Source organism: Semicossyphus pulcher, unplaced genomic scaffold (genome assembly GCF_022749685.1).
Source record: "Semicossyphus pulcher isolate SPU_LCO1_2020_fin unplaced genomic scaffold, fSemPul1.0.p SCAF_8, whole genome shotgun sequence".
In the NCBI taxonomy this organism is placed as follows: Eukaryota; Metazoa; Chordata; class Actinopteri; order Labriformes; family Labridae; genus Semicossyphus; species Semicossyphus pulcher.
The window spans coordinates 7179689-7194001 of record NW_027211759.1 but is presented as its reverse complement, the minus strand read 5'-3'; the positions used below and the strand labels follow the sequence as shown (position 1 = coordinate 7194001).

Genomic DNA, 14313 nt, shown 5'->3' with positions numbered 1-14313 from the left:
TTTGATGGCCATACACAGTGTTTGTGTGTGTGTACTTGTACAGCTATCCTTATGAGGACATTTTTGGAAAGTCAGGACTTTATGGGCTGTCCTCACTTTTTACCTTCAAAGGGTTTTTAGTGGTTTAGACTTGGTTAAGGTCAGAATGGTCTTTATGTAAGGGTTAAGCTAAGGGGCTAGGGAATGCATTATATCAAAGAGGGTCCTCACAACTATAGAACGTGTGTGTATGTTGTGACTTAATATTTGCTTGAACATGCGCATATTTCAAGCCCGTATCCAATTCTTTGTTTCTGCGTCACCCGTACTAACTCACTTCCTCTCCACACATGCTTGCTGTTACGAGGAGGCCCCTTCAGTGTGACCTGTCAGGATTACGTAACTGTACTCCTCCTCTGCCCTCATCTCCTTTTCCCTCCTTTATTTTTCCCCTTTTTTTTCCTAGAAATGAGGGCTCTTCTCATGTGTCTGAAGTAAAGCCAAGAAAACAAACGGAGAAGGAGAGAGGAGAGAGAGACAGAGGTGGACGAAGAAATAAAAAATACCTTTTTTCATACCGTTTAGGGTCTTTGATTTCATATAAACCCACGCATATTTCTAAAGTGGATTTATTCAAAGAGGTCTGGGACAAGCTCAATTTCAGAGCGCTTCTCACAGGTGCTTACTGTTGCTAGGATACGAAAATTGTATTGCCGCACTTCCGCTTGCCTTGGTAGTGATCGTTAAGTCTGTTTTAAATCGCTCTGTATGCTTAATATTTGCTTTAATTCAAAGACATTTTACAAAGAAAACATAAAAACAATGGAAAGGTATCGTGTCCTGACATCAGCAGCAGCTCTAGACCTGGAAATTGTACCTTTAAAAAATGAGAGGATTAGCTTCACCTCCACCGTTGTTGTTGACAAAGTTTTGGAAGTATTGGAAGTCCCGCCCCTTCTTGATTTTGATTGGTCGGCGAGGGAGAATTGACATTGACAAGCCAGCAGTGTACCAAAAGTTTAATAAGTTTCAACAAAGCACTGTGAGAACAGCGACAAAAAACTGAATTGCATTGGTTTCGTATATAGAAAATAGCCGCTGCAGCAGGCTCTTATGATCTAGCCTGTTTTGTTTTAATGGGACTGTGACAGGATGAGATATTTAAAGGTATGATATGTAACATTTCAGTGTAAAAATACTATGCCTTACATTGTTGGTAGTTTCCAACAAAGTTCAAACCCAGAAAGATCCCTAATTTCCTAAACAATGTGTTTGATTTAGTTGCCTGTCTGCAGAGGAAACAAGATTTTACGTCACACTGTAAACGTTTGCTAAAGTTGCAGGCAGAATATGTGAATAAATGTGACTAAATGTAACCTGAATATAACCTAAACACATTACCTGGTCCGTGATTTCTGCTTCACAAAATCATCGCAATTCAACTTTTGACTTGTTCTTATCTAAAGACCCTAGCAGGAGAAATTACATACTGTGCCTTTCAAGGCATCAATTTCATTCTCTGCGATCTCGTGATTGTGATATTTCATTAGCTAAATGTTTAACTAAAACACTGAATAAATTAATAACGAAAATAATTGTTAGTAGCAGCCCTAGTTAAGTGCCTTACCAAAGGGCATTTTTGGCAATGAGAAAGAAATAATACCACCTTTTCTTTTGCCTTTTATTGCAGCAAATCGAGCATTGCAGCCTCATGTTACAGTATGACTCAGCCTCCCAGCTGCTTGTGACAAACACCAGTTAGTCCAGATAATGAGGGTTTGTGAACGTCCAGATGCACGTGATAAAGATTTACAAACACAGTGTGGATTAAAGGATATAGCTGACTTGAGCTGAATGCAAACAAACACACATGCTCTCACACTACGCTGTCATTTGTCACGTCTTATGAATGATAGAGAGGGTACTTCACAAGCACCTGCTCTCCTGGATGAGTGTTTGTTTTCAAGCCTGACCGCACACCTAGAGGAAGAGCTGGCACTGAGGCTGATCCAAACCACACACTCACACACACACACTCTGTTTTCCCAGCTCTTGCCTTGTGAGGCTGAGCTGCACCTGCTAGCTGAGGAATGCGATGTGATGTCATCTCGGTGAGAGCCCTTCTTAATGTGGAAGTAGTAAAGCAGAGAAAAAAAACAGCCTTTGGGTCTAAAAGCAGACTCAGACGGCGCTCTGAGGGAATCCATGCAGCATGATATCATCATAATGGATTATTTTCGAGGCATTTCTGCTGCTCCAGATGCTGTTTAAGGGGAAAAAACAGGAAGGAAAGAGACAGAGGTTGTTACAACATGAGGCGCATCAGTGACATCTTCCAAGCCCCTTATCTTTTTATTTTATCCTTGCTTTCTCTTTTACAATGTTGTAGGCTACTACTCTACTCTACTAAATGTAGGTATTCTGACAATCAGTATCATTTCATCGCTTCTTGATTAATAAGGATCTGAAAATATATTTGAAAGTCTGGATGGACAACCAGCCATGTTTCAAAGGAAAACTACAACTTTGATAGCCCTTTAGCAATAGTTGAGGTTAGCATTCAGCCACTTCCTAGCTAACATTACAATTTATTGTTACTCTATAAGATAGGAAAGACATAAATTCCAAGCTAACTGTAACTGTAGCTAGCTAACAGTTTACCATTACGTTACCAAATACCAGACACATTACTTGGAATTCACTCCTTTCATATTGTATTAAGTAACTCCAGCAGACAGTAATATAAGCTTTCAGCCAATTCCTTGTACACTGAATATTATTATTATATTTCAAGTTAAAACAACATGTTTGATAACCTATTAGTTATGGTCAGACAACAGCTAACGTTAGCATTCAAACACTTCCTAGCTAACATTACAATTTATTGTTACTCTATAAGATAGGAAAGGCATGAATTCCGAGCAAATAGTAGCTGTAGCTAGCTTAGGGTTTACCACTACATTAGCCAAGAGGGAAAAACCTTGGTAACATTACGTTAGCTTGGAATTTACACCTTTCATATTCTATTGAGTAACTCTACCAAACGGTTATAGCTTTCATCCATTTCCTTGTACACTGAGTATTATTATTATATTTCAAGTTAAAACTACATATTTGATATCCTATTGGCTATAGTTAGGAAATAGTTAAGGTTAGCATTCAGCCACTTCCTAGCTAATATTACAATCTTTTGTTACTCTAGACTAGAGGAAAGAGATCAATTCTGAGCTAACGGTGACTTTAGCTAACTTAAGGTTTACCATAATATTAGTTAAGAAGTAAATACCTAGGTAACATTACGTTAGCTTGAAATTTACACCATTATTATATTTCAAGTTAAAACTACATATTTGATAACACATTAGCTATGGCCAGACAACAGCCAACGTTAACATTCAACCACTTGGTAGCTAATACCGTTAACAAGGAAATGGATGTAAGCTAATATAACTGTTTGGTAGAGTTACTCAATACAAGAGGAAAGATGTAAAATCCAAGCTAACATAATGTTTAGGTATTTACTTCCTAGCCCATGTCATGGTAAACCGTAAGCTAGCTTAAGTTACTGTTAGCTTAGAATGTATGCCTCTCCTATCTTATAAAGTAGCACAATAAATTGTAATGTTAGCTAGGATGTGGTTGAATGCTATCGTTAGCTGTTGTCTTACCATAGCTAATGGGTTATCAAATATGTAGACTTAACTTGAAATATTGCCAGATATCCCTCCGGATTTTTATTTTCTTTGTATTTTCAGTTGCAGATCAATGGATAGGCAGTCTGATACCCTACATTTATAAGACTTCTAACCTGGTTGCCTACACAGCAGTGTCACATTATAACATAATTTGAGCTTCCCACACTTTGCGTGACATCAGCGAAACTCAGCTGCTGTGTAAATGTGGTCAAATGAAAACTTGTGCCACTTCTGTTTAATAAAATGAAAACGGTTTTGTCAGAAAACAGTTATGTTCTTAACATAAGGTATCAAAAATTTTATTGGCAGCTGTACATAAGCTTAGTTATGTTTTCCACATCAGTGTCAAGTTGCATCATTTTGAACAGAAGCCTATTCCTACATGTAACTAAAATAACGGCTGCCTACTTGTACTTTGTACAGTGTAAAAGTAGATTAAGAGAGTTTAGTCTTTCTTACCCTTTAAACCCCGCTGTGATTGTCTCCTGTATTTTCAGCACACTGTAATGAGCTCGCAGGGCAGAGAAACACTAAAACAACAAACGTCTGCTCTAATTAGCTGCTCAGGAATAATGCTAAACGGTCCAACTATTGAACACGTCTCTCATTAAAGGCAGAGGGCAGAAACAAACTTTCATTAAACCCCACGACTGATTTTTTTTTCTAATTAAAGAAATGTTCCTTCCTTTCTCTCTTTCTCGCTCTGGTTTTACCCATGATGAAGTCAGACGCACAGTTTGACATTTATATCTGTTCATGCGTATCATGTGTAACTTGGCAGCTTCTCCTGTCATGTTATAGCTGTTTAATGAAGCAGTAAATGGGGTTAGTGTGATCTTGAGTCTATGTGTAAGTGATGGCATTTACTGCATCTGCTACCAAAACCTTTCAGCATGTGGTTGTTTCAAAGATGTGTGTGTGTTTAAGGTTGACTGACACACTGACTGCATGCAGTCTGTGTTTCTGTGCTGCTGCTGTCTGGATCCCCGCAGGCTGAATGCAGAGCGCTGGTTTCTGGTCTGGTTTTGTCACAGTAAATTGGGGAAAGAAGGCTGAGTACTTCTGTCCACCTGCTGGTTTTAAAACAAAATTTACATCCAGCAAAATGAAGGGAAAATAACCTGCTGTGGCCAAACACAACAATGTGTCTGCAGCAAATACAAGTCATGGCTTACTGCTTGGATTCAACATCTAGTGACTGCTGGAGATGAAGAACAGACCGTTGCTAAGGATGTGGCTCTAATCACACAATCCTTACGACTAACTGTAATCATATTAATCTGTCGAAAGCAGTCTGGTAAATTTGACATCGGTCTGTTTACAGAGGGAAAAAAGAAAAGAGACGAAACATCGGAGAGAAAGCAATAAAGGTTAAACGATGCAAAAACTGTTCACCACGTCTTACTTCACTATTAGTGGAAATGTTTACATTTAATGAGAGTATTAACAGCTCGGTTAGCTTATTTTAAGACGGCTAGAGTTATCCGTTGCTATGGACGCAGCTCTCACTGTGAGTGTAAAAGACTATTATTAAATGGAAAATGTTAAGATTATCAATTTTTAAATTAATGAAATCATTTCCAAATCAATATTCTGTGTCAAATTATTGATTTCGCAATAAGGGGGATAATAAAAAAAGGGCTATAGTGAGCAGGTAAGAGTGGGGGTTCCTCCTCCATAACAATTTGAATATTTATGGGTATTATTTAGTATTATTTTGACATTTGAGTTTGTCATGTTAGATTTTTTTGACAGTTTTCTACGTTATTATTTAAATAAAGAAATCACTTTCTTTAGAAAATGATTGACTTGATTCTTTGAATAAATCCACATTGAATGACAGATTTATACATAATTAATCTAATTGGTACTTGCAGCCCGACTGTAACAATACTTTCTGTTACACTAAAAAAATATTGAGAATGATTGTAAATTAGGGGGTTTAACAAGTGCACACAACATCTCTATTATTCCTGTAATAAGCAACTAATTGTAAGGAAATCCCTTTAAAATGAATGAAAATTATTCTAAAATTACAGCCCTGTTTGAAAAAGTGTGACCAACCTCCTGAAGACAAGGGCAGTAATCGTATTGGTGGCCTTGTTTACATTTACCTCGTGGGTTGGATCAATAATAGATCATTTTCCACAAAAATCCCCAGATGTTGGTTGTTAGTCCGACCCAGGTCCCCCGCATATTCCTATCAACTCTCTCTGACCTGGATATTCATAAAAACGTACAAATCCTGCTGACATAAGCAGTCTCCATCACCTGGACATCAGGGTGCTGCAGCCAGCATCAGTAATTTTAACCACTCAGCACTCCATGAAACACAGAAAACTTGCTAATGGAAGCTAGCCCAGCAGTGGTTTTGGCACATCTCCACTTGTTTTTCACAAACTAGGTCACCAAATGGTTTTTGAGAGTGTTTAGGGAAACACTGCAGCTTTACTGGGGAACAAGACAAAGACATGAGTAGAGGGGAAGTAGAGATCCAGGTTTTTAGCTTCGTATTTGAGCTGATTTTAGCTTCTTGCTCTGAGGACAGTCCTGACATGCTAATTAAAAGAGTAGCTCCTATTTTGTCCCCTTCCTCTCAAAAATTAACAAGCTAAATCCGGTTCTGAAATAGCAGCACCACTGCTCGCTTCCTCTGATGCCGAGGAGCTGAGCCTCTCTGCAGCGGTGCAGGAAACAACTAGCTAACGCAATGTGACGGCGTGGAAGAGCCCGCAGGCGCTAACGCAGCGCATAAGCATACATTAGCATTCTGTCAGTATGGAGCCAGCGTTAGCATTTGGTTTTTAAACACACACACACAGTCACAGCAGGATTAAGCCTCGGGGTCAGCACATTTGCTTCAATATAAAACCTAGCATATGGCCGGCTAAGCGCTGTATCTCTGATTTGTGTATGTGGACGAAGTGGTGAGCTGTCTCTAACACACTTAAGTTGCTTATTTCTGGACTCCATATGGCAACACAGGCTGAGCAGTGAAAGCTGGGGTTAATTCAGTTTGTATTGAGTCATGTTGAATTTCAAATTAAAATGACAACACAGTCCTTTTAAGTCTCTGGGAACAGCACATGCATCCAGTCAGGACTCGTTGTTCTGGGATGTTTCCTCAAGGCTGCATGTTCTCTTTAAAGAGAACAAACATGAGATCAGTTTGCTGTGTTTCTTCACGCCTGTCATTGATTTAGATCAAGATCAAAACCGATACAAGCCTTCTGTTAGTGCTTGCAAGTATGGACAGTTCTTCACATGCACGCTATGCGTCTTTAGAGTGTCAAAAAAAGTTATGTAAAAACATTTTATAGAATGTGACAGACTCTCAGGATTGAGTGGCCACTGAACACAGTCTGCCACAGTGCTTTCAAACTTCTGGGCTGCAGACCAGCAACAGCACTAATGCACATCTGCTGCTGGACACCATGGGAAAAATATGATTCAGCTAAAGAAAATGTTTGAAATTCTAAGAATATATCAGCAATTACAGCTTTATTTTCCCAGTAATCAATTTGAACTTGACCCTATGTTGCATTTCGTCTGACTCACAGGAAGTAGCATGTGCGTATAAGCCTGCCATTGGTCGGTTATTTCAGAGTTTTACTTCCCTTCTGCTTTGTGCATGTTAGTGTGTCACAATCGACATTGCCACATGAAAAATAATCAGTCTGGAAATTTTTGCAAAACATGTTAATGGTGCAATGAGGCAGGCCTGCTTCTGTCTGTGATTTGGGGCATTTAGGGCCTTTGCGCACACAGTCAGAAAAAAGTTTTCGTTTTTTTTGCATCTGTCAAAAGCCTTTAGAGAGTTATTGACCATTCAGAGCCACTGTACATGCAAACGTTATCATCAAAATGGCATCTGATAACCTCATTCATTTTGTCTCCCAGTGTGTGTGTACCTTAGACATACTGCCAGCTGCTGCTCAGGATCAATTGGATCGCAGAAATTGGTGGTTTTCCTTTCAATGTGTGGTTCCAATATTGCTAGCAGCTTATCAAACTGGACACTGACATCCTGAATTACACCTAGAAGCGATCAGGATAATCCCCCAGCTCTTGACGACTTTTCAGGATCAGATGGACCCCGTTTTTTCTTTATCTTTTTCTATATATATATATATATATTCTACGGTGGCCGACAAGGGCAATCGTGCTGCAATTGCTCAATTGGTTTCCATCAGAAGAAACAGGCTGTATTTCCTTTCCTGTACCTCTTTTGGTTTCTAAAACGGATAGACAGTTATGTGGGATTATAATTGAATTGGCATGAACTGGATGATTTCTTTCTCTTTCTTTTGATGGGAGATTTCAGTTTGAGATTGTCAGAAGGTGCACTCACAAGTGAGGAGTTGTATTTGAGTTGTGATATATGTAATTTGTCATTTAACCCTTCAGTTGACATATTTTAGTGGAATAGATGAAAAAGTGAGGTTGAGCTTGTGGGTGTGGTGTGTTGGTTATATTTCTTTTTTTATTCTAGCTTTGTTTGTGGTTTGTGGCATTTGTGTGTTTTCTTTTGTTTTCCTGTCAAGAAACAGGATGCAAATTTAGAAATGATGCGCGTTCAAAAACACATGCAAAAGTCAAAAACACATGCAACGGCGGAAACGTGCTGCAAATTAAAAAAGCGTGCTACAAAAGGCCGAAACAAATGCATTAACATTAAACGTGCTGCTAATACAGAAACGATGCAAAGTCAAAAACGCACAAACCTGTGCAAAAGAAAAACGCTGCAAATCCAGTCGACAAAACAGAAGTGCTCCAGAGCTTTTCTTTAGTGCCAGTTCAGACTTCAGACTTCAGATTTCTTCATGGTTGAAAAGTGTGTTGAAACACAGAGCCTGTGCAAGAATTTCATGCACCTTTCATGCAAGAATAACAAGTTTTTGTTTGTCTATTAAATTAATTGGCAATGATTTACGGGGGCTGTTTAGGGGTGTTTTGCCTATATCTGAAAGATGAGAGTAAAGCAGTGGTAGAAAATATATGCATGGAAGGATTTGCATGTAAATCAGTGAGGTCAGAAGTGTTGCTTAGACGTATATATATATTTTATTTAAGTAAGAGACCCCAAAAAATTAAGGTCCTTGTCAAGTTTCATTTTCTTGCATGCCTCCTCCCTCGCTCTTGACCTCACCCACACACAGATGCGCACATACGTCACTGCGAATCACCAATTCTCAGTGTGTGTTTTCCTGTGCTGTGGTCACAGCAGGCGTTGACCATGAGGCAGAGTTCACCACTAAATCATCCAGACACTGCCTCCCTGCTCATTAATCTCTTTCAGGCCCACGCAGCACACAGCATGCATGCACACATGGCACACATGCAAACTGTACATACGCTCTTTGAAACAAACCCTGTGCAGGCCTTCCCTCTGTGTGTCTCCTGCAGCACTGCTTTGATTGTCATTGATGGTTTCCATTAGAGTCGGCCTCATTTCAGTCAGTCTTTTCAGGAAGTGGATTTCCATCTAAAACTCAAAGTGGAAACATTTTGCCACAAAAGGACGCTCTTATATTCAGAAATGATTGAGGATGAAAGCTCTGTCATTATCATGTAAATGGCAGTTTCGATTTACATTTTGGATTGGGGGAATTGAAGCAGACTTCTCTTTCTGGGATCTGGAGGAGAGAGAGGAAAGACGGATGGATTTAAAGGAGAGAATAAAGAGAGAATTAAAACGTGGATAGGTTCAGGAAATGAGATGGAGGTGGACAAACAGGAAGAGTATTTGTTGTTTTGTTCCTGTCTTCCTGCAGCTGCTGCGCTCTGATTGGCTGCTTGAATGTGTGTCAGGTCGGCGGCGTCGGGGGGAGTTTGTCTTTGAATGAATCATCACGCAGATCAAAGCCGGATTCAGGAGCAGGGTTTTACTTTTATTAAGCGTGTTATTCCGGAGATGTAGTATTCATCCAGCCGCCACAATCAATTATCAGCCGCCCACGTCTCTCTCTCTGTCTTATCCCCTTCCTCCCTCGCTCACTCATTTATCATAACACCAAAACACAGATTGCTTCAGCCTGAGATTTAACCCCTTCTGCTTCGGTGAACTGAAGAGCTAAAATATGTCTCCTGCTTCCTCACCCTCTCTTTCCTTTCTTCCTTTTCTTATCATCTGTTAGTTTTTCCTCATCTCCTCGTCCTCATATTATTTCTCATTTCTTTTTTGATCTTCCATCCCGTCCTCATTTCCTGTCTTCATTCCTTTCATCGTCTCCTCTGTCCTGGATGATCCTCCCATCTTTCCTCCCCTCAACCTTCATTTCATCTCCTCTTAATTTCTCTCTCCTCTTTGACGTCTTCGCTGTCTCAACATCTTCTCCTTCCCTCCTCTCCTTGTTTCATCTCCACTTGTCTCCACTCCTTTCACATCTGTTTTCCCTCCTCTACATGCTTATTCTCCTCTCCTTGTTTCCTGTCCTCATTTTCCTCTCCTCTGCCCTTATGTTTTATCTCCTTGTCTCCTCTCCCTTCCTTTTCTCCTTTTCTCCTCTCCTTTCCTTCTCTCTCCTCATACCCTTGTCTCTTTCCTCTCCCCTCCATGGTTTCTCTCCTCAGCTCTCCTTGTTTCCTTTTCTTGTCTTTTCTCCTTTCCCCTTCTCGCCCCTTTTTTCCTCATTATCTCCCATCCGCTCCTTTCGTTTCTTCTACTTGTCCCCTCTCCTTTCACCTCTATGTTTCCTCTCCTCTCCATGGTTCCTTTCCTCAGCTCTCCTCGTTTCCTGTCCTTGTTTCTTTTTGTCTCCTCTCCTGGTTCACTCTCCTCGTCTCCTCTCCTTGTTTCCTGTCCTCATTTTCCTCTCCTCTTCCCTTCTTGTCTTCTGTCCTCGTCTCCTCTCCCTTCCTTCCATCGTGTTTTTCTCCTTGTCTCCTCTGCTCTTGTCGTTTTCTTTCCTCCTCTCTCCTCGCATCCTTGTCTCATTTTGTCTTGTTTCCTCTCCCCTCCTTGCTTTCTCTCCTCAGCTCTCCTTGTTTCCTTTCATGGTCTCCCCTCTTCTTACCATTTTTTTCTCATTGTCTCCTCTCATCTTGTTGTTTCATCTCCTCTTTTCTTTTTTCATCTCTGTATCTCCTCTTCTCTCTGTGGTTCCTCTCCTCTCCTAATTTCCTTTCCTACACTCGCCTTGTACCCTTTATTGTCTCTTCGCCTCTCCTCTTCTCATCATGCTTTTGCTTGTTATTTCCTCCCGTCCTTGTCCCCTCTATTTGTTTCCTTTCCTTGCATCTCTCCTTATTTCCCCTTGTTTCCTCTCCTCGCTTTGTTTTCCTCCCCCTCTCCTCACCTCTGCTCCAAAAAAACAGCTCCACTTGGGGCCATCAAACTCCTAATGAGACCCTGAATGAATCCTCCAGGGGCCTCTAATGATGAACTCCCTGCGTGTGTGTTTGTGTGTATGTGTTTGCCCACGAACCCCCATGGGGTGTGTGTGTGTGTGTGTGTGTGTGTGTGTGTGTCTGTTTTCAGTGTTTGCCTTTACAGGAATTTGACAGTTCAGTGCATGGTGGACGTGTCTGATTATGAGTAAGTGTGTTCTTGTGTGGCGTGTGTGCGTGCCTCTGGCGGGCCCCTTCCTGAGCCTCTCGACCTCTTACAGTCCTGTGATTGGCTCCTCTCTTCACACATTTTTTCACTTTGGTTCAGAGTTCAGTTTCAATCTTAAAGTCTGCAGATAATCAGTGTTTTAAAGACCCTGAGGACCAGGATGTAAACCTGAGAAGCTGCTGTTTCTGTCCTTCTGTAACTCTGTTGATAAGAAGTGCGAGCGTTTAAAGATGAAGTTTGCCAGACAACATTAAAGGATGTCTTTCTGTTTACGGGCATAAATAGTGAAATAAAGGACATATATTTCTACCTGTCAGTTGTCACCTGTCTGCCTTCATGTTCATGTTGATCTTGAACGTCTCTCTATTCTCTCCTCAGGCCTTCGGGAACGCTAAGACGGCCCACAACAACAACTCCAGCCGTTTCGGCAAGTTCATCCAGGTCAACTACCAGGAGAGCGGCACCGTCAGGGGGTAAGACAGGCACACACACAAACAGAGTCACAAAACAGAAATTATTATTATATTATTATAATTTAACGGTGACAATGCTGATTAAGTCTCATTAATATCCTACAATTCATTAGTCACATTAGCTAGAAGATGCCAATGAAATTAAAAAGCCTAAACCTCAATTAACAGTATAATTAAAAGCATTCATTAGGCTCGGATTGTAAATGTATTACTGCTATTCATAGCACTTCATTTCCTCTTGTGAGAAACACAATTAATAAGCCAATAAGTTTTCATGATGTTATTAAAAATGCATTTAATTAGACCGCTCTGCCTCCTGACGTCCCTGTTGTGTTTTTATGTCTCTTCTCTGCAGATTTCTTCTTTTTATTAACATTTTTATTACACGTCTTCAAATCAACCCAATGTGTGCTGTCAACACTGTTAATAAAACTGCTGTTAAAATATTAAAGTGCATGTTTTTTGTTTATCTTCAGGGCGTACGTGGAGAAGTACCTGCTGGAGAAATCGCGTCTGGTGTACCAGGAGCACAACGAGAGGTGAGAGGAGACACAGGAAGTAGATATCAGGCTGACAGCAGGGTGTGAGGATCACGTATGTGTGTGTGGTTTTATCAGGGCTGATGAGGAGAGAAAATCTGTGATGCATTTGTCACCTAATTGGCCACACAGTGTTGCGTCAGGTTCTTGTCATGTAGTTTAAATGGTAAGATGCTGAATTGCTGCCCGGTGCCACAGTGGTTAGCGCTGTCGCCTCACAGCTAGAAGGTTCCTGGTTCGGATCACAGAAGGTCTTTCTGTGTGGAGTTTGCATGTTCTCCCTGTGCGTGTGTGGGTCCGGCTTCCTCCGAAGGTCCAAGGACGTGCTCGTTAGATTCATTGGTGACTCTAAATTTTCCCGTAGGTGCGAATGTAACAAGAAAGGGTGGCTGTCTCCACATGTCAGCGCTGTGATTGACTGGCGATCAGTCCAGGGTGTACCCCGCCTCTCGCCCAATGACAGCTGCAATCAGCTCCAGACCCCCGGGACTCTGAACAGGATAAGCGGATACCCAGCTCGAAACGTTTTGTTCTAAGAAAGATCAGAGAATGTTACGTGCGATGCTCTGGTAATGTTTTGAGCGGGACGTTATTATTTGGTTCCCAGAATGTTCCTTTTAATAGCAGGAGAACGTTCTCTGAAAACATTTTCAGGAAGTTGCAGTGAGAATGTTCAAATCAAAGTTTCAGGAACGCAGTGAGCATGTTCTACCGTTGTTTTTATGTAACATTGAGCAAATGTTTTCTAAAAGGCGTTCTGACATCCCAGGCCTCAATAACATCCTGAAAAGATCCTCACAATGTTGCAGTTAAAACGTTTGGTCTTAGTTTTAAGTTTTAACGTTACAAGAACTTTATTTGAAATGATAAACATCCTTAAAACGTTCTTATGAATATTAGATTAAAACTTTTTCTTTCAAATGTGATTAGAACTTGTTGGTAATGTTAGCTAATGTTATGGGAACGTTCCCTGCTAGCTGGGTAGATAATGGATGGATGGATGAACATGTGAATTCATTAGCATTCGTTCTGATCATCATAAGAGGACCCTCTTTAAAGTTAACAGCATCTTCTTGCAACAGGAAGCAGTTTTGGATGTAAATAAAGTTATTGTTAAACCTAAAGCGCTCTGCTGCTCATCTTAAAAACAGATGAAAACGCTGAACTTAAAGGAACGCTTTACACTAACGCCGTTTCACCTCTGTTACACCTCCGATGACGGCACAGAGGCGGAACGACTTCGCCCCACCATTCCGCCTCTGTGCGTTTTACATAGAGGTCGGAGCGTAACAGAGGCATAATAATCCCGCCTTGAACTGGCAGTGTTTAAGGAGCCAGTGAGAGCCATATTCCTACTTGTTCGAGGGATAAAATGTCAAATCCATATCTCTGCCCTGATGTCTTCTTTGTCTGAGAAACTCAATACTAAAATAGCCGTCGTTTCCTGTGTGAGCTGAGGAAATATCAGGTGTCCATCTGAAATAGGCCTCTGCCCTTTGCAATCTATCAGTTGTCACTTTGATGCACACAGGAAATGATTGTCTGTTAGTACGCAAAACACATCAACCATTAAAGAGAGTTACAGCGACACTGTCTGTTCTCACTTCTTACTTTAAGTCACATAAACACATACTGCATGAAGGAATTTCCACCTGCACCCACATCCCTATAGTCCTTCTCGTCTCTCAGACAACACACGCACTCTTTTTAAAGCTTGTCCCAGGCAGTAAAACAACAGTAAAAATTCAATCACTGACCCCAGCAGCATAAAGGCTTTGTGAGGGAAGAGAAAAATAAAACAATGTAAAACCGTCCATGGGTCATTTAATCCCTCGAACCCCGACTGGCCCGGGGGTTCTATTTCATCCTGCTGACAGGCCCTGGCGGCCATATTGATAGTGTGGAAACTGAAGACAGGACCTCCCAGCAGCTTCGACCTGAAGCAGAGGGGAGGGGAGGGGGGAGCGCGCAGGCTGATGATAAACTGCAAACTATCTTAAATCTTAAAGCGCGTCTCGTGACAGGTCGCCTCAGAACGACCCCGCAGTAAGAGTAAAAATACCAGGAGG

At 41.0% G+C, this 14313-nt stretch overlaps 1 protein-coding gene across 1 annotated transcript in view; it reads left to right on the top strand.

The window, feature by feature from the left end:
- The window catches only part of LOC138612460 (unconventional myosin-IXAa-like), a 128085-nt gene that overhangs the window by 30362 nt on the left and 83410 nt on the right, over window positions 1-14313 (top strand). The window contains exons 2-3 of the mRNA XM_069685716.1: window positions 11611-11705; window positions 12182-12244. Of these exons, the coding sequence (XP_069541817.1) occupies window positions 11611-11705; window positions 12182-12244 (158 nt within the window). The remainder of the gene's footprint in view (window positions 1-11610; window positions 11706-12181; window positions 12245-14313) is intronic.